Source organism: Plectropomus leopardus, chromosome 13 (genome assembly GCF_026936395.1).
Source record: "Plectropomus leopardus strain MGB_pleo_1.0 chromosome 13, ASM2693639v1, whole genome shotgun sequence".
Taxonomy (NCBI): Eukaryota; Metazoa; Chordata; class Actinopteri; order Perciformes; family Serranidae; genus Plectropomus; species Plectropomus leopardus.
In genome coordinates this window covers 31,516,093-31,538,759 of record NC_142188.1, presented here as the reverse complement: position 1 = coordinate 31,538,759, position 22,667 = coordinate 31,516,093, and the positions used below count along the sequence as shown (strand labels likewise).

Here is a 22,667-nt window from a genome sequence, read left to right as displayed (position 1 = left end):
AACATGCAAAAACATTCAACAAGGGCTAATCTTCTTTATTTCAAGACAATATCATTTGATTATAAGGCTAATCTTGCAGGAAGTCAAACACATTAAACAAATCCAATTAACCAGCGAAACAAGAACAATGTGGCTTAAGATTCTCTACATGAGATCAGGCATTTGTTTAGATGCATCCACATGTCACCATGTCAGCAGAACATGCTCGTGCATGGATCTCAGTGTGTGTGTGAGCCGTGTTTCCGTGCGTGTGTATACAAGATCTTTTTTTGCATGACAAGAATGCTCCATGACTTGAAATTTAACTGACTGTGTATGTAAAAAAAAGACACCAGAGAGAAAGAGAGAGGAGGAAAAAACACAAAGCAAAAGCAGGAGACAGCGAGTGCTCCGGGGGGGAAGACAGAGCGAAACAGATGATAATGGAGCGACAGAGAGAGAGAGAGAGAGAGAGAGAGAGAGAGAGAGAGAGAGCAAGGCATGAGGACCACGTTGTGAAGGCCCCTTTTAGTGCAGAAAAGCAGGAATAATCCCTATTAAGATAATTAGTGTTTCAGGAGACAAAGCATAATTAAACAGAAACAGGCTATAAACTATGTGCTGTCTAAATATAACTCGTTTCAGATTCAGTGAGATTGCAGAATCCACCGTTTCTGCTCCCCAAACTGCAGGCGGCATGTGCATGTGTGTTTGGGCACGTGCATGTGCGTACGTGTGCATGTAAGCATTAGACGGGGGCGGTGTGTTTACAATGAGATCAAGAAAATGCTTGGCAGGACGTCAGCCTTGTAAAGCCCCAGGATTCCACATGGAAAACACACACTACACACCATGGGGAAAACACATACACACATACACACACACACACACACACACACACAAGTCCAAAGAGAAAACAAACATACGGCATGAGAGCTTTGGGTACACACTGAGGACGAGACGAGCAGACACACAGCGATACAGTGACAGTGTTCAGTCTGAAGCAGCAGCAGCAGAGAGGATTTCTACCTGCGAGAAGTTTGTGTTTTTCATCACCTTTCATCTTAATGTCAACATCCTCGCTCACTTTCTCTCACTCAGTTTGTCTCCAGCAGCTCATCAGAGGGAGCGCTGTTCATTTTTTATCCGCAGTTCAGCGTCTCTGTAGCCAGCTCTCCTGGGACTGGTGTGTGTGTGTTTGTGTGTGTGTATAAAGGTGAAGAAAAGTGGAGATGGGGCAACACAGTACCATTTTTTTCTGGTATTTCTATCATGATAAAGGAAGCAAACCCTGCCAGTTTAATAACCACTTCATCACCACCAAATGACGGGATGCTTTCACACCTAACCTGTTTGGTTCGGTCAAAACTATGACCACATTTTGATGAGACTGGCCCGCTAAAAACAAAAAAGTCTTTCCTGCCTTCATATGATAACATTATGAGAATGATTCTGGTGTTCACGGACCACCAAAACACATTCGAAAATGCTATAGTATGCATGCCACGCCAGTATTTGGCGGTGTAACTTTTTGATGGCCACCACAGAGGAACACCACGTGCATATGCGAAATGTGGCCTTGAGGTCAACATTCTCATTGTCAGTTTACAAAAGGAGTTGCATTTCCAAAGATTACACTCTGGAACCCGGTTTAAAAAGTTTGTGTTTTGGGATGCACATTGTACAGTATATCAGGCTGATAAATTATGATAAAGACAATAATGGGAAATTTACATTATTATTATTAGGGCTGTCAGTGATTACATGTTAATCATAATACAATTAAGGCCCATAATTGAGGCGCTAGTTTTTTTTAACTTTGTTAATTGCCGGCTGACATGCCTGCCTTTAAGAGGCTGCACCAGACTAAGTTTTCAAGCTATGCTGATGATATTGGTATCATATGAAACCAGAAGACCCAAGGAATCCAGTGGTACCATACCACTGAGCTTCTCAGTAAGGGGGCTGAATAATGCACCAAAGTCAGGCTAAATTTTGGCCGTGGAAAAACAGCATGATCATCTCATTGTGGTCCCTTGATCTCTGACCTCAAGGTATCTAAATGAAAATGGGTTCTATGGGTACCCATGAGCCTCCCCTTTACACTTTATGCTAGTCCCTTATGCTCTTTATGCTGCTGCTTTAGTGATAAAACATTTCAAATAAACAGGACTCGTCTGCTACGGAGTTAACGTTAGCGATCCGTCGAGATCGCTTACATAAATGGAATTGTTTAAAGTCTTGTCAGTATGGACACGCTGCACATCATTAGCTCAGTCAGATTCTCCACATATCAGTTGTTCAGCTCATTTACTGAAACAGTGAACATATATAATTCATTTACCACCATACACCACCCAACAACAGAGACAAAAAAGTGGTGATTCCAAACCTCTGAAAAGGTCATAGAGTCCAAAAATATGTCCATTTCTCAAGTAGGCTATATTTTCCTTCACGATGTAAGGATCAAAGCTGTTTTCCTAAAAAGTAATCCAAGTTGTGATTACTGTTTTATCAGGGAAAGTGTTTTATTGTGGTATGCCGGATGAGTAAAACGACCGACGTAACCATATGTTAACCTTTAAGTCATTTTGTAACTTGACAAGTTATATGACAATGCATCTCAGGCAATGTCACAGAGTAATGCAAAAAGTAATGTAACTTATTACTTTTTTCAGGGAGTAATTAAGTAAAACAATATATTATTCTGAAAAAGTAACAAATATACATTACTAAAGTAATGACCCCAATACTGCCTGGGTACACCATGTTGACAGACTATTTATGACAGATTATGTTGAAATATTTCATGTAATTTCTCCACAAAACCAAGCTATGCTTGGAAAATGTTTTGATTTACTGAACAAGAAAAATAATTTAAGTGTCAGAAGTGTTCTTTGTTTTTGTTGTGTTAATGTCAGTTAGAGTTGGTTAAGTCAGTGCTATGGAAATATAGCATGTCAGCAGTATATTCCCTGATTCACAGGTCAAAAGCTGTTCAAAGTGCTGTTTCTCTCTGAGTCTGTGTACATTTTTGCTTCATTAAGTCCATTAAGGAGTGTGTGACTGTGATCCCACAGTAATCAGCTCTGAATCATCACTGTCTCTACTTGTTAGTCATTGTTCATTACATGCAGTAGATTTGCAGTCTAATAATACATAATACTTATAACCAGTTATTTCTGTGTGAGCTCTTTTTGACACCAGAAAACAGAAACATATACATCAAAAGTATTAAAGTGCTATGACTTCATATTAAATCCTCTTGGTGTAAAAAGTCAGTGTGAATAGGATCTGAACCTGAACTAGATGCAACAATGTGTTATTTTGTCGCCCAACACTTGAAAAACTAATTATTTGGCTTATCCAGTGATTGGATTTAAATGACTTGACTTGAGATGTGATGTTACGTTATAAGAACCACGGGTCTCGACTGCAGTACTGATGAGCTCAAACATTGATTTTCGGGTTTTGAAAAAAGTGGAACGGGGTCCTCAATGGAACCGGGTTTCAATCTCTATCTCTTTATGTATCATACAGTAACGGAGACAATAACTTTTTCTAATCAAAGAAAACGCTGAATCCCACATTTATCTTTACATTCTAAAACTCTGAGATGAATTCCTCTACTTGTCTTGCAAAGACACGCGGTTGATTAAACTGCTCAGTCTCTCAGAAACCTCACAACCATCCTGCCTGCTCCTGTGACGTGTTTCTTTGACATTCATCTCACCAAACATCTCAGCGAGTCTTACCTGGTTCTGTGCAGTTTTTCTCCGGCTCGACGTAGAGCTTTGACTCATTGTCGTAGACTTCTTGCAGAAGGTGACGACTCTCCCACCTCGCCTCCTCCTTGACCACGGAGCTGGGAACATGATATCCTGACAGTCAGAAGACAGAAACAAAGAGATGGTAGAAGGGTTAGAGTGATTCATAAACAATGTTTTCACTTCTGCCAGACAAAGCATTAGTGGCAGCTCTATCCCAGGGCAGCTGGCTTGGTGAAAGCAACCGAATGCATCACGTTGTGTTCAAGGAACTTGCTTTTACGTAACAAAACAATTACACTTTCAAAGAGATGCCTAATATTTTTGTGATTTCTACAGAGGAACATGAGTTTTTTATGTGTCCCCTCCTCACTCATGCACAAACAGACTTAATGGCTGCGATGCACAAGCTCTTAGTTCCGCAGTTAATTGACATTCCTGAATACTCCGACCCGTCCCTCTCCCCACAGAACAAAGGCAGATGAGACATGCATCTTGTGTCACCACGTTCCTGCGGGAGCATTAGTACGGCAGCACGCCGAGCGCCGCAGGGCCGATCATTCCAGCTCAGTCATCTGGGTCACAGTATCCTCAAGCGCCCCACCTCCGACCCATCTCCTCTCTCACCACACAACAGGCCCCGACTTCTGCACAGAGCACGCCGGGGCTTCTATAAATAGCACTCGCCTATATTTATCAAAGACAAAATGTTTGCAAACAGCTCTGTCACTGGCAGAAGAGAAGAAGGTAATGAGCAAGAACAGGAGGCTCTGGAGTGATGACTGTAGCTGCTGTATTATGGAAGTATTATGGTGGATATGTGTTCATAAGTATATGTTTAGCTAATAACTGTGAACATCAATAACTATACTTAAGCTGAACAGCAGAACTGGTACCTCGTTACCACGTGCTTTCATTGATTAGTGTTTTTCTGAGCTCTTTTTCACACTGAGGGCAATGTTGCATAACCATCATTCCTTAAACATGGCAGTTACTGTTAGGGGCCAATAAATCCCTTATTTTATACTTTTTGGGCAGTCATGTGTGGATAATATAATCTATTATGACGTATTCAAGAGTTCTGCTTTGTTCTGCTTTTACTGCTTTTCTGTTCTGCTTTTCTGCACATATATATATGTGTGTGTGTGTGTGTGTGTGTGTGTGTTAAAAAACAATAAAGGATGTGAGATTCAATTAAATGACATGAAAAATGAACAGCAAAATCAGAGCAAAGGGCGTAATCTACTTTTGACTTCGCTTGCTCAACGTGCCACGTCACTATGTGTTCAATGTCCTACGTTATGTCCGAGACCAGAGACAATGTAAATAAGACAAAGCGAAGGCTCAGTGACAGGCAATATTGAAACAGAAGCTGCACCCTCTAGTTTCAAACCAGAACTGTGGCAGCATTGGAACTTTCTGAAGTCATAAAATAATAAATGAAATAAAAATATAAAAATAAATTTAAAAAATCAGGAGAATATTATATAGTGAATCCAGTATCATGAATCGTATTGAATCGTGAGTTGAGTGAATCGTTACATCCCATTTTTTAAAAGCTAAATTTCAGGTAATATTCTTGACACCTTTTACTTCAGTCATGCCATATATGGGATATGTTGTTCCAAGTTGCTTATTTGATTTCTTTAGAAAATATGGAGGGAAAAGCTTCCCTCCATATTTTCTAAAGAAATCAAACCAATTTGTACAGCCTTTTCAGGGTTTAAATGCTTTTAAAAAGTGTCTGAATGCAGCAAAAGAAAACTGATGTCAGTGCAAAGTGTTAAATGCTATGGGGCATGTTAGTCAGTGTCATTGTAAACAGTTCAGTTGGACTATCTAATCAGAATGATTTAGAGAGAGGGGTGATGCTGTTAAATTGTCTATTGTACTTTAATTTCGTATCATTACAAACAAAATTCCATTCACTACCATTGACTCTAGAATGTCCGAGACAAACATGGACATATAAACTAAAACCATCTGCATGACTCGAGACAAGGTGCATGAGGAGATCCTTGAATAGCATCCAAAGAAATGTTCATTTTATGTTCAAACACAATGCACAGCTGTGCACTGACACTTGCTTACAGTGTGTATTGTTCTACAAAGAGAACTGAAGGGTAAAATCTGCCAAGCTTCATCAGCACCAACGCTTCTATACAGCTGTGATGCCTTTTGCCCTCTTACTGTATGCTCTTCCCCTGAGCCAGTGCTTGCTTGTGTGCTTGTGTGTGTGAGTGTGTGTGTGTGTGTGTGTGTGTGTGTGTGTGTGTGTGTGTGACATTAGCAGAAGACATTGAACAACTTTAAAGCTTGAAACACACTCAACATACTCGTCAGGAATCCTCTCTATCCCTTGTCATTACTTAATAACTTGAGCCTGTGCTCCATTAGACAGCACACACAAACACACACACACACACACACACACACACACACACACACACAAAAATCAACAGAGAAAGCACACACACACACACTTATCTGTGTGAGCTGCGTGCAGACACACTTAGGTTTAAACAGACAGACCTTGGTGAGCGTTTTAGACGGCTGGTGGTCCACTGAAGCAGAATGCATCATCACTGCTCAGGTTACTATGGTGATGTGACGTCATAGATAAGATGCAGAGGGAGGGAGGTGTGTGACATAACACTGAGTAACTCACACACATGCACACACGCACACAACAATGACTAACCAAACTACAAGCACATGCTATCAAATGTGCTGTGCAGCAGCGTCACTCACTCAGGTGAACAAACTCTGCAGCCGCCGTCGAGTCTATGCAGCAGCAGCTCCGCACGGGAATGTGAGCCATGTTGATCAGGAGAGAAGTGAATAGCTAAAAATGCATATTTTTCATTTGCATGTTAATATTTATTCATTTCAAAGTCAAATTCAGATTTTCATATTCATATCTACCTGGGAACAGCTACCAAGAATACTAATGCAGGTTTCAGTTTAGATTCCCCCGAGCACTGAATCAGAGAGAGGTAACTTAACAATACTGACCACTTTATAAAGACATCTCATCATCTTTCGTGATCACCAGAGGATAATAACTAATGACTTTTGCAGACTTCATGACCTTTTCTCTAGTGCTTTTGTCAGCCCAAAATTTCCTCTTGACAAATTATTGGGTCCATGTTAAGGTATTTACAAATCTAATGTGCTGATCAAACTAAAATTTGCTTTGGATACTCGTGGTCCCCAGCCAATCAATTTTATCAAGCAGATAAGTATGGAGGACTGGAACTGAAAAAAATCAAAAGTAAATAAATGAATGTATCAATGAATAAATGAAAATGCCAAAAATTTATTTAATTTCCCATGTAATTTTCCATTTTATTTATCAATTTATTCATTGTCTCATTTCATTTTCCATTTTATGTATCGATTTCTTCATTTTCATATTTATTTGCTTATTTATTCATGTAGTATTTTCCACTTTGCGCATAAATGATTTATCTATCAGTTTAGTTTAATTTATTTATTTCCTTATTTTTATTTTGTAGGTTTCAGTCCTCCATAGAGAAGGGATTGTAGCATCCGCCAATTTAAGCCCACAAGCGTAATACAAAATCTGCAGCTTTAAATGTAAAATTCCCCAAAATTTAATACATTTTCCAACAATTGTAATAGCAGTTGCCTATTACAACTGTACAACATAGTCCATCTTCAACCTACCTGCAATATGTAAGTTTGAAGATGGACTTGTTAATGCAGAGCCTTCTTTGCACACAATGTTTCTGTGAGTTATCTATAACTTGTGTTGAGCTGCTTTAACACATTTTGACCTGCTCTACCGAAACCTGTGAGATGTTCTGAATTGACTCAGAACATCTCACATCCCCATTGGCAGTTGTATAAGTAAATAAACAACAATGACCACAAAGATAATTTTTCATTTGAAAATTAAATTTAGAAGTTATTATAATTTTGAAAGCTGAAGATTTTCACCTTACCACAACCAAAACAAATCTGTGCAAATGTAATAGCTATTATATTTTCAGGAAATTACATATTGCATTTGTTGTAGGCAACTGCTATTACGTACAGGAAATGTATTAAGTTTGTGGGATTATTACATTAAAAGCTGCAGATTTGTATTATAGGTAAACAGTTTTATGAGGACGAGGCCACTCTCGAGTCAAATTGTTTTAAAAAAAAGTTAAATAAACACAGGACTTTCACTCATGAGACCACTCTTTGTGTCCCTTGTAAAGTAAAAGTCAACACTGACTGCTTTTAACTTTATGCACATTTGTCCTTTGTGTAGTTATGTCATTTTAAAACGTACTCACCGCATAACAAGCATAACAAACAGTTATTTTAACAGAAACCTATCCAAGTAGTTTTGGTGCCTAAACCTAACCATGCCACCACCATGTAATAAGATGTAAAAGACTCACTAATTTCTCTAGAGATCTTGTTGGTGTAGACACCATTTTGGTGACCCAGCTTTCCTATAGTACCAAGTTTATTCAAAATTTCCATTTGTGCATTATTATTATTTTTTTATCTAATGAGCAGATGTTCTATTCTCAATAAAAATTTGCTGATGAATGAATGAATGAATAAAAATAGCTTCCTGAGGTTTTAAAAAGTGAAAGTTCCTCCGATGTTGACACTTTCTTCGCACGGATTGCAGACTGCCTTCCCTGCTGTTGCTTGAGTGTAACACGCACACTTTTTCATTTATTAATTTTATCATCAATCATTAAAATAAAACGCCGATACAGATAATCTGCAAAATGCCAAATATGCCAGGCTGATAATCTGTCGACGCCTCATAAAAATATGAAGAAAAAAAAGTAAATAAACACTAGATGAATGAATGGATGTGTACATTTCTAAATTTCCCTCCAGATTCCACACAGTATAGAGTCAGCCAAAATGTGCTGTACCTGCAGGAATCACATCACTAATACATCTAGGTCAGCAGTGTATGAAATATGTGTGTATGTGTGTAAAGCAAGAAAACTTCATGGGACTCAACACCGAGGGAGCTGGAGCAAACTACCCATCTATGTCTTGATATATATATATTGATACATCTTTCTCCCCACTCCAGCTCTCTCCCTCTCACTAACACCATGTCCTATATTAGCCAAATATACGTCCAAGCCGACCCCATAACGTCACATAATATGGCCGACCATTGCTCCCCACTGTCATGTTTAATTAGCTCCTTTATCTTCATTAGTGTCCCTTGGCAAGCATGTGTGTGTGTGTATGAGTACAAATGTGTGCGTCCAAGAAGACACATCTGAGACCCTTTGTATCTGTTTGACAGAGTCTCTATATGTAGCATGTGTAGTGTATGTGCTTGTATATTGTGTATTTGTGTGCAGGGCTATTACTAGCCTATCAAGCTGCTGTGTGTATGTATCTGTACATGTGCGTGAGTGTGTGTGTACGTGCAATAGTGAGTGCAAGCTACAACCTTGTCCCTGGAGAGAGGAGAATCAGGCCATGAGCACATGGCTCTTACTATATGGTGCTATAACATGCTACACGTGATAGCAACATCCTTGGCTCCTCATCAAAGGGCACACATATCTAGGTTACTGTTTCGTGACTATTATTATACAATATGTACAGTATGCATACAGATATACATAAATATACATACATGATTAGATTTCTACTTACATTAGCATTGGCACCTATGTTGATCAAAGAAATAATTTGTGTTGTATGGGAGGAATTGTACCCATAGTGTCAGTCATACAATGTGACAGTACATGGTGGTTTTGTGTTCTATGATATTTGGCAACTACCACTATCCAAAAAGTGAGAAAATTAACATGTTCGTGTCAAAGCTCTAATGCTGGATGTTTAGACAATGCCACTAACATGCATCTAAAGCAGTTAAGAACTGGCGGCATGGAAGTTTTTTGAGAATGAGATAAATCATTCTGTAGAGCTACTGTACGTATTAGACGGTCTTTGAGTTGTGTTGAATGTTATGTGTTGTATTTGAGTTGTAATGTGTTTAGTCAAATTGTGAGTATGAATGCTATCTTTTGTGCATTTATGTAATTTTGTAAATGAAATATTGTAAATCAAAATAATGGAGATACCCAGGAAATGTAGCTACTGTTTAAAACTGAAGCTGATGGAGATCTTAATAAACAAATAAAAACAAACTGACACCGCGATACCTAGTGGTGGAGGAAGAAGCTGGCTGCCAGCAAAAGAGAAAGAGACCGTGGGGAATAATGGCATGTTTTCACATCTAACTTGGTGGATTAAAGAATTATTTTCACCGAACTGGAGTGTATTTATTAGTCTGAAAAGCTGAAAGTGAATAGCACAGAGTGTGGGGGTGGAGGGTGGTTAGGCGCTGCACACACTGCTAATATTGTATGCCAGTGAATTTCAGGAAGGTGTAAAGGTGCAAAAAATTAGATACCACCCAAGCCTACTGGACATAATTATCCGAACTGCTGTCCCTGCACCAACCAGTCTACAACCTGAGCTCTTAAGACAGGAACCTGCTCACTGTTCCCACCCATAGAAAGGGTTTACTGGCTGGGGAACATGAATGTGAATGGTATATTCAAAGTTACTATGTCCATAACTGTCAGACTTGTTATCAAACTCCTGAAGAACATCAATATATCCTGGGTTTTATTCTGTTTTGATTTAGCAACAATATGCTTCGACTATTGCACTGTTTTTTGCGTCAATTTCACTATTTTTCCTGTTAAAAACCTGCCAATTTTAGTTCACTTGCCCTTCACTCAGCAGAATAGCTACATCAATATCCATCCACCCTATTACAATAATCATCTAACCAATAAGTCATTGATCATCTTAAACAATTAAAACTGATCCAAGACCTCAAAGACTGCATGTGACAGTGGAACAAGCTGTGTGTTGTGTCTATTAGAGTGCATGTGAGAAGATGATGCGCCACACTTTGCAACTGTGTGCGAAAACTTCACTGTTACAGATCATAGACGATCGTGTAGAATGTTGAGCTAATGTGAGAGCTGGGAAAAAGGGTGATACCTTAGCAGAACATCATAGTTACTATCCAAGGGTTATATCTACATTACTTTTTACCGTTAATGCAGTACTGTAACTGTTTATAGTTTGATTTTCTATAAGAAGTTATAATTAGTTCTTAGCTTTAAAATAATTTTGCAGATTGCAAAAGTGAATTGGTGAAATTTTGGAAGAAAAGCACGAGAAGCCAGGCAATTAGTGAGGTTTGGAAAAAAACAACAGGTTCGTCAGGCTTATTTGGAAGAGAAAACATTAACAGGTTTATTTCTATTGCAGCCACCACACTTGCCGTCATTATTTCCAATCAAAGGCCATACAGGCATGTTATGGAGCGATAATGGAAAGGCGAGCCCCTTACATGTGTGAGGGATTTCTCGGGGGTGATAGTCCACAATTTCACAGAGGAATTGTTGATTTATAACATCCGGATGATCTGTTCAACTTTTGAGGTGCAATAACAGCTCTTGTAGCTCCTGCTGCATCATGAGGGAACCAGCTCCTACTGACAAGCACATAGGCATAGCATCATGTGACCTAGAAAAGCCCCAAAAAATGTGTCCATAGCAGTTTTGTGAAATATGGCCTTTTATACTAGCGCCTGAAATACCACCTCATGGGAGCGTCAAGATCAGCTACAGAATGTTTTGTGCTGATGTGAGACATTTTGTCCTCTGAATGAGGTGCTGGCAATCATCATGACAGCATGAGGTTTGGTGTTTGGGCATTTTGCACCACTCTGATTTCAGATTGTCCAGTTATTCATCATTTCAAGGCCCTTTAGGAAACTCATCGCTGTAGTCTTCCTCTATGTACAGCTGAATGAAAGTGATTCAAAATTCTCGCCAACAAAAGAGCACGGCATCAACAGTTCCTGGCGTCAGCAGCGGCACCTTTCCACACAGAATTTACTTTTCCAGATAGTCGAGCAGTCAATGCGCTGTTGCAAATCCCGACTGTCACGCTGCCAACTGGAATTCAGAAACACACTATCTGCGAGCGCTCAGCTACATCCACTCAATATCTCAGAGCAAGAGCTGTGTAAAAATCAGTCGGCACTGCTGCAAACTCAATGTCACACACCTCACTCTCTCTCTCTCTCACACACACACACAAATCGCTAAGCCTCGCCGTGTGATTGCCCATCAATAAATCAATACGACTATGAGTGGTTAGAATGAGACCGCTCCCTTTTGTTTAAAGAAATACTGTATGTGTAGAAGGGGTCAAAGGGAATTATTTATATAAATGTTCAGTGAGTTTATTCATATATTAATAAACTCATGTATATAGGTACAAAAATGCAGCTACCTAAGCGATTAATGTATGCAAAGCTCGTCAGATGGTTTCTTTAATTGTTGCCTAACGAACGTGACAGCTTGTTAATGGTCTCATTAGCTGACACCGTCAGACGCCACTCCTGCTGTGAGTGTGTGAGCGCGCTGTCATCTCAGACAGTTCCTCTGCTCTCACTCATCTCTCTTTCTGTCTGAGGAGGTGACCCAGGGAGGAGGTTCAGAGGAGCCTCTCTGCCGCCCAGGGAAGAAGGGTCACATGGGGGGCCAGATGTAGAGATTTATCCATGCTCAGCTGACTGCTCTGGTCAACTTCCGGTGACTGTCATTAGTGCAGTGTCCTTGAAAAGGACATTCATACACATACAGAAGGTCTGTCACTTATAACTTATTCAGGCATCTGCCAATATAAACATTTCAAAGCAGGATTATCTTGGCGGTCAGTTAATTTTATTGTGCTTTTGCCTTTGGCCGCCACCCTTGAAATCTAAATTCTAACAGTAGGCGGGTTTCCATTAATCCTCAAATCGCAAAAATTTAAACTGTAAATATATAATACACCTAATGGAAACATGTCAGTTAAAAAAACCCACATTTATCACAAAAACATTTTTACACTTGCGAGAGGTGGTATTTCAGGCAATTCAAAAAAGCCATATTTCACGAAATTCAGGGATGGCATGTCAATTTACTCTAAATACACGCTTGTCTTTTCAAAATAAACTTACATTTTCACTGAAAATGTATTTTCCTCTTCTTGAATGCATGCAGTCTCTTTTCAAAATAAACTGAGGTTGACTTTTTCAGGTTTAGGGAACAAAACAACCTGGTAAGGTTTAGAAAAACACAAGTAAGTATGCTTCATACGAATGTGACATAACACGTGACATACATAACGTCACTGCCAGAGCTTGCTACAGATATTGGTACACTATGTTGTTATAAAAATAACATTGACTTTTGGTCTCATTCATATAAAATGGACAGCAGGCTTCTGAGTGAAAGTCCAGAGTTTGTTTGACTCCCCTCCTGCCGGCCAAATGTGGACGTTTCTCTCATTCGGCAGCTGCTCTGAGCGTAAAAAAATGTGCCGACACATTTGGTCTTATACTGCCGCTAAAGGGTGCCTCTGTTGGTTGGTATCTGATGCTGAGGGTCACTGACCAGGTGTTGGTATTTCACACTTTGGTAGTGCATTGCTTTGATAGATGCATTTCTTATGTTTTTTTGTTTTTTTATGTATAGCACCTATTCACCTAGTGTAGCTTGTTAAGACATTTAATGGCTGAACAGATTCTGCTCATCTGGAAACTGTAATTCAGACTTAAACTTCTCTAAGTCCTCTCTCCCCATCAATTTGTTTTTTGGATATTCATTTGAGATATGTCTCAGCACTGCATGACAAGTTTTTCTAGTCAAAAATCTGTAATAAATATTGTGTTTTGGTTAGGCGCCTTTTCAAACTTTGACAGTTTATGGTGTATAAGGGCTTAGAACATTATAATGGAAGTATATGATGGCCAATCCAATGCTCAATTATGCCTTCTAAGTTGTTGCAGCAAGTTTTGGGTTGATACTGTTACACAGATTTGGTGCTAAATATACACATTTTCTTTATCCCCTGATAAAAATGGTCAAAAATCCCACCAAAAATACCATATTAAGCCACCAAGCCATTGACAGAAAAATCTATGCTGTTATTTATTTTTTTTATTTCTATTTTTTAATGACATTGGAGATTTCTGCAAGAACAGTATTTTTTGGTGATTGAATGAAGAGCACTTCTCATCTGGGAACTGCTGCGAAACCCCCTTACTATTAATATATCTAGATCTGCCATCCATCCTCTGAATGTTTGAGGTCTCTAGTTTGTGGCTGTAAAGTTTTATAAAGCTGTTATTTTTTATTTTCTAAAGGCCACAATAGGTTATTGTATACAGCAAAGTAAAAGATGGTTTTATTACAATATAACGGCTGCTATGGGGACTTACATCACCACACATGGTTATAGTTAGGCTCACTAAATCCACAAGAGTCTCAGCTTTCCACTCATATCCAATTTATGCAAATCAAAGACCACAGTATGCAGAAATATTCCAATACAATAGTTGAAAATAGCACATCTGAGAAAAAAAACATGGTTTTTGCTCAAAACTGCCTGGACTAGCATAGACTGTATTAAGGAGCCTCGTGGGTACCAATAGCATGAATTTTCATTTAGATACCTTGAGGTGAGAGGTCAAAGGACCCCTGTAAAAATGGCCATGCCAGTTTTTCCCTGGCCAAAATTTAATTTAGTCCCTTTCTCAACAAGCATGACATGACATAGAACTAGGGGGCAACAGATAATCGTCCTGGCTGATTAAGCAGTGCATATATTTGGCATTTTGCAGATTATCAGTATCGGCCTTTTGTTTTAATGGTCGCTGATAAAATTAATTAAGGAAAATGTGTGCATATTACAATCAATCAACACCAGGGAAAGCAGTCTGCAATGCATGCCAAAGAAGCCTCTGCATGTGAGGAACCTTTACTGCAGGGAGCTATTTTAATCATTAATTTTTTATTTAAAATTTCACTGAACTCTATAAAAAAACATTGCTGTGAACTTGCTGTATATAATGTTGACAGTTTCAGTTTTGTTTTAACATTTGCTAAAGGTATTTATACAAAAGTTTGTGTTGGAGTTTATTATATTCCAAATTGTAAATTTTGTCAGAAATATTTTCATTTTCATTGTACAGGAATATCTGTTCCAAAAATTGGTTATCAGTCTCATTAAGTACTAATAATTGGTATTGTTACCTGCCCTGAAAAACCAATATTGGTCAAGCCCCACATAGCACCAAGTGCTTCCTTGATCTTCTACTTTAATACGACACCATATCTACTGCTATTGTCACTCGTGCTTTAAAACTAAAGCCTCTGAAAGATAGTAATGTCAACCATGTCAGCCTTCTTTGTAGAGTGGAAGAGGTTAAACACATTCAGTCATCGTCTCAAAGGATGTTAATTCTAGCAACTTGCTAACCTGAAGATAATGGAGTTGGAAATATCTTTTAAAGTTTTTCAGTACAAACTAAGAGCGAATACCATATGTATCTCGGGCACAAAATATTTTTTATTCTTGTAATAGTTGGTAGAAGGCATGAATGATGACATGAAACAGGCTCATTATGTTGAGCAGAGCCAAGGACAAAATCACCAAAGAAGCATAAAGGATAGAAAAGAGGCAACATTATCACTCCAAGAGTGATGACATTTCAAGGAAAGTCCTGTTTCATATTTAGGAAACACTAAGGGCCTAAAGAAGAATGAGGGCTACAGAATAATTTTCACTCTCAATCTGTTTGATTTTAATTTGACTTTTCTGACCTTTCCTGCAGACAAATCAACTAAATCTGCTCTTTCTTTCTGGCCCACAGCAGATCCGCGTCTCTTCAGATGAGCAACTCATCCAGTATACATGTCACATACAATAACCAACATGATATCACACCATGTCAGATGTGTCACAGTGTGTGAATGCATTACATAAGTGTCATGTTCCCTGTGTCAATCAAACCACACATTATGCAAGAGGCATCCAGGTTCAAAACCTGAAAAGATTTTCACTGCGTCTCTACAAAGACTTGCTGCATCAATCTCCTCCATCCACACTGCAACACAGAGCAAATAATGTATGAGCTCCAGAGCAGCAAAAAGAAAGAGTGCGTGTGTCAAAGAGGGAGATTATCACTGCGGAAATGCTTTATGTGTAGACAGATTGGACAAAACACACACACACACACGCAAGCATATTTCAGTATAAATTGTCTATCCAATGCAGAAATGACTTGAGACAAGATAGTTATGTAATCAGGGGTATTTGGTAGATGCTAGAATGTACCCACTGAACGACAATGTGTCACCCAATCTCCAGCCAACATTTGTTTGTGGGTAGTAAATGAACTGGAAAATGGGCTCTATATGGTATTATCCACAAGTTCTAAAATGGCCACAAGCCAATTGCCCACATGAATGGGTGTACCCAAGTGGGCCCCGCATGGGTTATGTTTGTGGTACCCAGGTACCAACTGAGCCCAAAATGGGTATCCCATCTGTGTCCAACTTGGGTTGACCAACCCATGTGAGCACTTGACCTACTGTCAAGCCCCGCCCTAAAAAACCACAAGCCAATCACATTCCGTGCAAATACACATTAGACTTGGACATCCTGCTCACCTCCATAAAAGATCATCAGAAATGTAGATTTTCCTGTGGTTTTATTCAAATTCCTGCAGATATAATGCAGAAAATGGTAAAACGATGTGCATGGGGTAAATGCAACACGGGTACCAGGTTTTTGTTTGTTTGTTTATTAAGATCCCCATTAGCTTTAGCATAGCAGAAGTTGTTCTTCCTGGGGTCTATACAATTTACTTAATGACTATACAGAGTTATACATTCACACTACTCATCACATCCACTGACATAACACATCATTGCACACATCCACTTTAAATAAAACAAAACAATGTAACTGACACAGTTTAACCCGTTCCCTAAATCTCGCATAAACAGAGCAAAATGTCTCCTTTGGATTAAGCTGTGTGGCAGATCATGCAGTCAGCTTAATGTAAAAAAGATAAACAAGGATGTCTACATTTGTTCTACAGTAAGGCAACATAGTGTTAGCAATATTTGCTGCAAAGTGACAAGATAACCTCATATATCATGTATAACATAACCTTATAGCAGGTTCTTAACCTGCTCATCATGCCATCTGTTCAATTTAGTATTTTTGTTGTTTGACAATCACACATTAGTGTTAACTGTAGCAAAAGGTTGTAGTTAACGCCCACCAAACTGAAAACAATTAAAGTTAACTTAGCTGTAATGTCACAAAGAAAGCAAAGGCTGGCTAATGCTAACACCAAGGCATGGTGAAGACCCTTCTGATGGAAATAAGGAGCTTCTGTCCCCAATGTTCATCATAGCATCTTTGGATATGTCTTTGACACTGACAACCACCATTGTTAGTTTAGGCAGCGCATGGATTGTTTGTCCAATTAAGCCAAGGAGGCGGGACTTAGTGATAGGTCAACTGGAATGGGGCCTGGTTGGGAACTGGCAATCCCATATAGCGCCCATTTTTCAGCCTATTTACTACCCACATGGAAAAACATACAAATGTTGGCTTGGCTCCGCCCTACTACTAAAAACCCTAACTGTGCCCTATTTGCCCTAACCCTATCCATCTCCGACCTTTACACCCCAATCCCAGCAACTGGTTATAGCACAGGTCAGAACAAGGCTAACACTTTGTTTGGTAGGTAAATTCTGGCATTTAACCATGTTTTTGACTAAATTGCTCAAAATGGCCTGAGGGAAGTGTGTGATGTATTTGCTGTGTGTATCCATAAACATTTTGAAATGAAAAGAAAGCATCTTCGTTGGACACAGTTAAACATGACTAAAAGGCAGTCCCATAGAAACATGTTTTGTGCACATATGAGTGTAAAAAGAAGTTTGTGACTGACTGACTGAGCGTGATTGATAAACTAACCAGAACACGCTCTCCAAACTAGAGCTAGGCAACCAGATCATTCTTGCCTTTGTGGAACAGTTTATTCTAAAGCAAAGCAGTTATGTAACAGTCGATAATGAAAATGGATAACATGGGAGCATCTTCCACTGAACATTCCAACTCCTCATTTTGTAAAGGGTGGGCACTTTCAGGACCACTGGTTAACACAGTGACAATTTACATGTCAAAGTTCATTAAACTTGCATGAGCACAAAAGATGTGTGTGGATCTGCTTTGCTATGAGTAAATCCTTTTATCACAGCAATTTGACGGAAATGAGCTGCTTTTATCACAAAATGGTGCTTTTTTAAGACAATTTGGACAGCCCAGTCATTTTGATGAACTTCTTAACACCCCTGTCGGTCTTTCTCCCAAAGTCCTCCTGTCTTTAGAACATATAACAGAATATCTATGCCACTTGGAAACAAACTTATAATCAAACCAGATTTGAATAGAATAGCGTCTGGCAGCCAGACTGCCTATTAAACAGTGAGTTCTTGAATGAAGAGCAGGTTGCAGATAAGGAGACAGTTTCACTCATTATCTTTCCAGTGAGGAGATGAATATCCTCAGCATATTTGTCTTTTCAATAGGAAGGCCTTTTCTAATCTCCACCATAATAAGCTTCTCTCCAACTGTCTCACAACACACATATGCACACAGACACCGACTCATACAAACACTGACACTCAGATTGTTAAATTTCATTCCGAGTCATCTGGGAGTATGATTAATCGGACCAGACTAATTAAAAGCGTAGTGGGTTCCTCTGGCCCTGCTAAGAGCAGGTGAATAGCACTGTGATTGTGTTTGCTTTGGTCAGGGGAACAAGAGGGCCCTGCAGGCTAATCACTGTTGAGGAGCTCAATCACACATCCCACTGTGTCATCAACAAAAGCCACTCAATGAATTCAGAGATTAAACTACACTTGTTGGCCTTTTTTTTTGATTGTGTCTATGTTGAAAGTTCACTTGAGGTCCTGGGAGAAAGTGGATCCCACAAAAATGTGGAATTCCACTACAGGCACAGTGTTGTTCAGTATGATGATGAGGGACTGTTTTAATTGACTCATCCCAAAGTCCACTGTCCTCTCCATAGTTTTTGGAGCATTCAGATTAAGGTTGTTCTGACCACACCAGAAGCGCCAGGTGTTCAACCTCCCATCTCTATGCAGACTCACTACCATCTCAGATGAAGCCGATAATCATTGGGGCAACTGCTAATGTCAGGATTTAACAGATGGGTCTTCTCAGTTGAAACCGGGATAGAAAGAGAAGAGTAGTGGGAGGTGCACACATCCCTGGGGTTTGCCAGCACTGCTGGCTCAGGATGTGACTGTACCCAGCCTCATCTGCAGCTTCCTGCCTGTCAAAAAGCTTCTGAACTACTGACAGGTGGAAGCTGGAACAGTGAGCTGGGCGAGTTTGGTGGTGATGTCTAGGGTGATGGAGTTGAGCAAAGAGTTGAAGTCCACAAACAGGATCTTTGGGGTCTGGCAGGAGTCCTGTGATGTCCATCAGGTGGGTCTACATCAATCTCTCGAATGAATGTGATGAAGGGTTTCTTGAAAACCAGGGTTGAGAGTGGAGTCTTAAAAGCAGGACTAGACTTCACACAGCTCCAATGAGCTGAACGAAGTTAGGGCCAGCTGGTCAGTCCAGACTTTTAAGTTGGAGGTCGACACATCGTCTCGGCCTTCTGCTTTCCTTGTCTTCTGTCTGTGAAATAGCTGACACGTCCTCCTCACAGATCGTGAGTGCAGGCGGGCAGAGATATACAAAGTACTTTGCACTTCAGTGCCACTTGCTTCTTGTCTTGGACTGAGTGAAAACAGGCAGTTTGACTCTGTGTGGATAGTTTGTGAGCCCCAATATAATGATTATTTTAAAAAAACATCACTAATGACCAAACACAAACTTGTGACACTGACACCAGCCTCAGATGTACACACAGTGTGTGACATGCTTATGAACAATAGCTATCATGCAAAGAAAAGGTCTTAATGCCATCTTTCAGATAATGCTGATATGTGTGTACATTCATTTAACTCCAGGCAATGTTCTTTTTATATAAAGATGCTCCCATCTGTCACTGGGCGAGAGGTAAGGTACACCATCGACAGGTCATCTGGTTATCACAGGGTTGACTCATAGAGATGGACAACCATTAATGCTTTCTTTTAAACTTATGGGCAAGTTATACTAGTCATCAGTTAACCTACCCTGCATGTCTTTGGACTGTGGAAGGAAGCCAGAGGACCTGGAGAGAATGGAAACTCCACACAGAAAGGCCCAAGTTGACCACTGAGTTGGAACCTAGAACCCTCTTACCACAGTAATAACCACTTATTGAAATGCAAAATATTATGCTAAAACCAATAAAGTCCATGGAATGAATTAAATCTGAACCCTGGATAAACCCTGTTAAAGAGGATCATGTGATATAAATGAATGCTCCAGAAGACCTACTACGTTGACCTTGTCATGAGATTATTTTCTCAACTACCAAAAACAAATTGTCTATGGCATGTAAAGGACAGCTATCCTGGCTCTCTGAGCAACTGATGCTTTAGAAAACTGCAACCCCAGTTTATGGCATTAAGGTGATTATATTCCATCCTGGCATTTTATAAATGCACTGCAAGTTTCCCATTCAGAAAATTCCATTAATAACAAAACTATTATCTTTTTGGCTTACTGTCTGGGTTAGGTGGGTAAAGCTGTTCAAGTATTTGCTTGAACCTGTTCTACATTACAGCATGAGGATATATGACCTTGATTTAATTTATAGCCACAAGACTACATTTCACTGCAAACTTCTCAGCTGTGAAAATAATGCTGTCAGATGCATGGCCTTTGGGTAAATAGCAGGTCTGTTCCATTTCTAATGTAGAAGAAGAACTCCTATGTATAGAAAGGCAGAATGTAGAGGGCTGCTGAGAGGTATGGCACGTCTTTGTCAGGCTCCACGATCAAATGCTTAATGAGGACTTTTTGTTCTCCTGCTGCACTATTTTATGTCTTTACGTGTTAGATTCTAATTAGATTTTAACTGAGATTTTGTATTTAATTTCATTCTTATTTTTAGATACATATTTGTATTGGCACTAAAGGAAAAGCCTTTACTGTAATTGTGCACGTGACAATAAACTTGACTTTGAAATTAGGGTCCTTTTTCCATATTAAAAAAAAACATAAGAAATTTGACATAAGGGGGACCAAGAAAAACAATGATAGTAAAAGTTAAAGCCACGATAAGAAATTATATACATTTGATGAAATTAAAGAAACCTTTTGACATTTTGGATCTTATTCTTACGAATGTGTTCTCTCTGACTAGATCTAATGATAAACTTGCGCATGCCACCAATGCTGATTGAGAATGCTGATTGAGTGTAGTAGATGAACATTTCTGTTCAAGTGTTTGATTTTAAAGAGACAAAGGCAAAGACATCCACCCCTGTATACATCAGTGGAGCTGAGGTGGAGCAGGTGAACAGCTAGAGGTTCCTAGGAACTACTATCACTGAGAACCTATCTTTGTCATCACCATCCAGGTAAAAAAAAGCACAGAAAAGACTCTACTTCCTACAGAAACTTAGGAAGGCTAAATTCCAGAGCAAGATCCTGTTTAACTTCTGCAGAGGAGCAATAGAGAGCATACTCACTGGAAACATCACAAACTGGCATGGTTCGTGCACGGCCCAGGACAGGAAGGCTCTACAGCGGGTGATTAAAACTGCCCAGAACATCACTGGTTCCCATTTACAGAGCATCAGTGAAGTGAGGTGTCTGCACAGAGCCCAAAGGATACTGAAAGACAGCAGCCACCCCAGCCAGTCTGTTCACCCTGCTGCCATCTGGAATAAGATACAGAAGTAGGGCTGGGGCAACGTTGCACCGATTCAAACAGAGTGCGTCAGCACTGAGCATGTCGTTTTTTGTTTCGGCGATCATGTGTGCGTGCGCACTGCTTGCCCGAGCAGTGCTTGTCAGGCATGTCTGAGCTGCGTGTCAGCTGCAGCACATCTACAGAAAAGGTGCCCTGCTGTTTTTTTTATGTGTGACGCTCACGTTTGCTGACTCTATACCACTCTATACTGCAGTTTAAGACTCTCTCTGTCACAGAGATGAGGAAATACGAAGATGTTTGTTTTACCTCAACTGCCTTGCTTCCCTTTCAAAACAAAAGCCCTCTGACTGTGCGTCTGGACAGAATGCCATCAGTTGCTGATACAATGCATTTTATTTTGAAACATTTACAGGACGGGGTTGTCAGTTGTGCAGGAGCTTGTATAACTTCATAAATGAGTGGAATATGTGCTTCTAAATATAAAAAATACAGCACTCATATCGCCAGGCAGCGATATGCCTCAAGGCCCAGTTAAGGCTGGACTATTTTGATGCAGGACTACTAGTTACTAGTTATAATTATTTCTGTTAGAGAAAAGTTTTAGTGTTATTCAAATTGCACTAATTTTACTGTAATATGTTTGACTGCTAGATTTGAGGTTTGTTACTTTAACAAAGAGTAACTGTTTTGTTACTCCTCCTGAAAGTGACTTGTACTTTACATTGTTTTATTTATTTTGCTTAATGATTGCTAAATGTAGATTGCACTACCTTCCTTTTACTTGAGTGGAACAAGCTCTTGCATTAATTAATTTCATTAATTCTATTTTGGAGAGACTTTATATCAGACTGTAAAAAAAAGATTACCAGTTAAGACTGGGCTACTTTTTGTTGGGGAATAATGCCCTATAGTGTATGACAAGTTTTAAAATGTTATTTTTGGTAAATATTAATCGAGTAATAAAAAAATCAAGTAATAAAAAAAATAATAGTTAGATCAATTAAAAAAAAAAAGATAGATTAATCGATAAAAAAATAATCGTTAGGAGCAGCTCTATACAGAAGTATCTGCTGCAGAGCCACCAGACTACAGAGCAGTTTCTTTCCCCAGGCTGTGAGCCTCCTCAACTCCTCCTTTACTCCAAAAGATGCAGCAGGATTTAAGGACAAATTTTAATTTTATTTTTT

The 22,667-nt window shown here is 39.4% G+C and overlaps 1 protein-coding gene across 1 annotated transcript in view; it reads right to left on the bottom strand.

The window, feature by feature from the left end:
- The window catches only part of slc24a3 (solute carrier family 24 member 3), a 111,968-nt gene that overhangs the window by 70,709 nt on the left and 18,592 nt on the right, over positions 1-22,667 (bottom strand). The window contains exon 2 of the mRNA XM_042502174.2: positions 3,735-3,860. Coding sequence (XP_042358108.2) covers positions 3,735-3,860 — 126 coding nt within the window. The remainder of the gene's footprint in view (positions 1-3,734; positions 3,861-22,667) is intronic.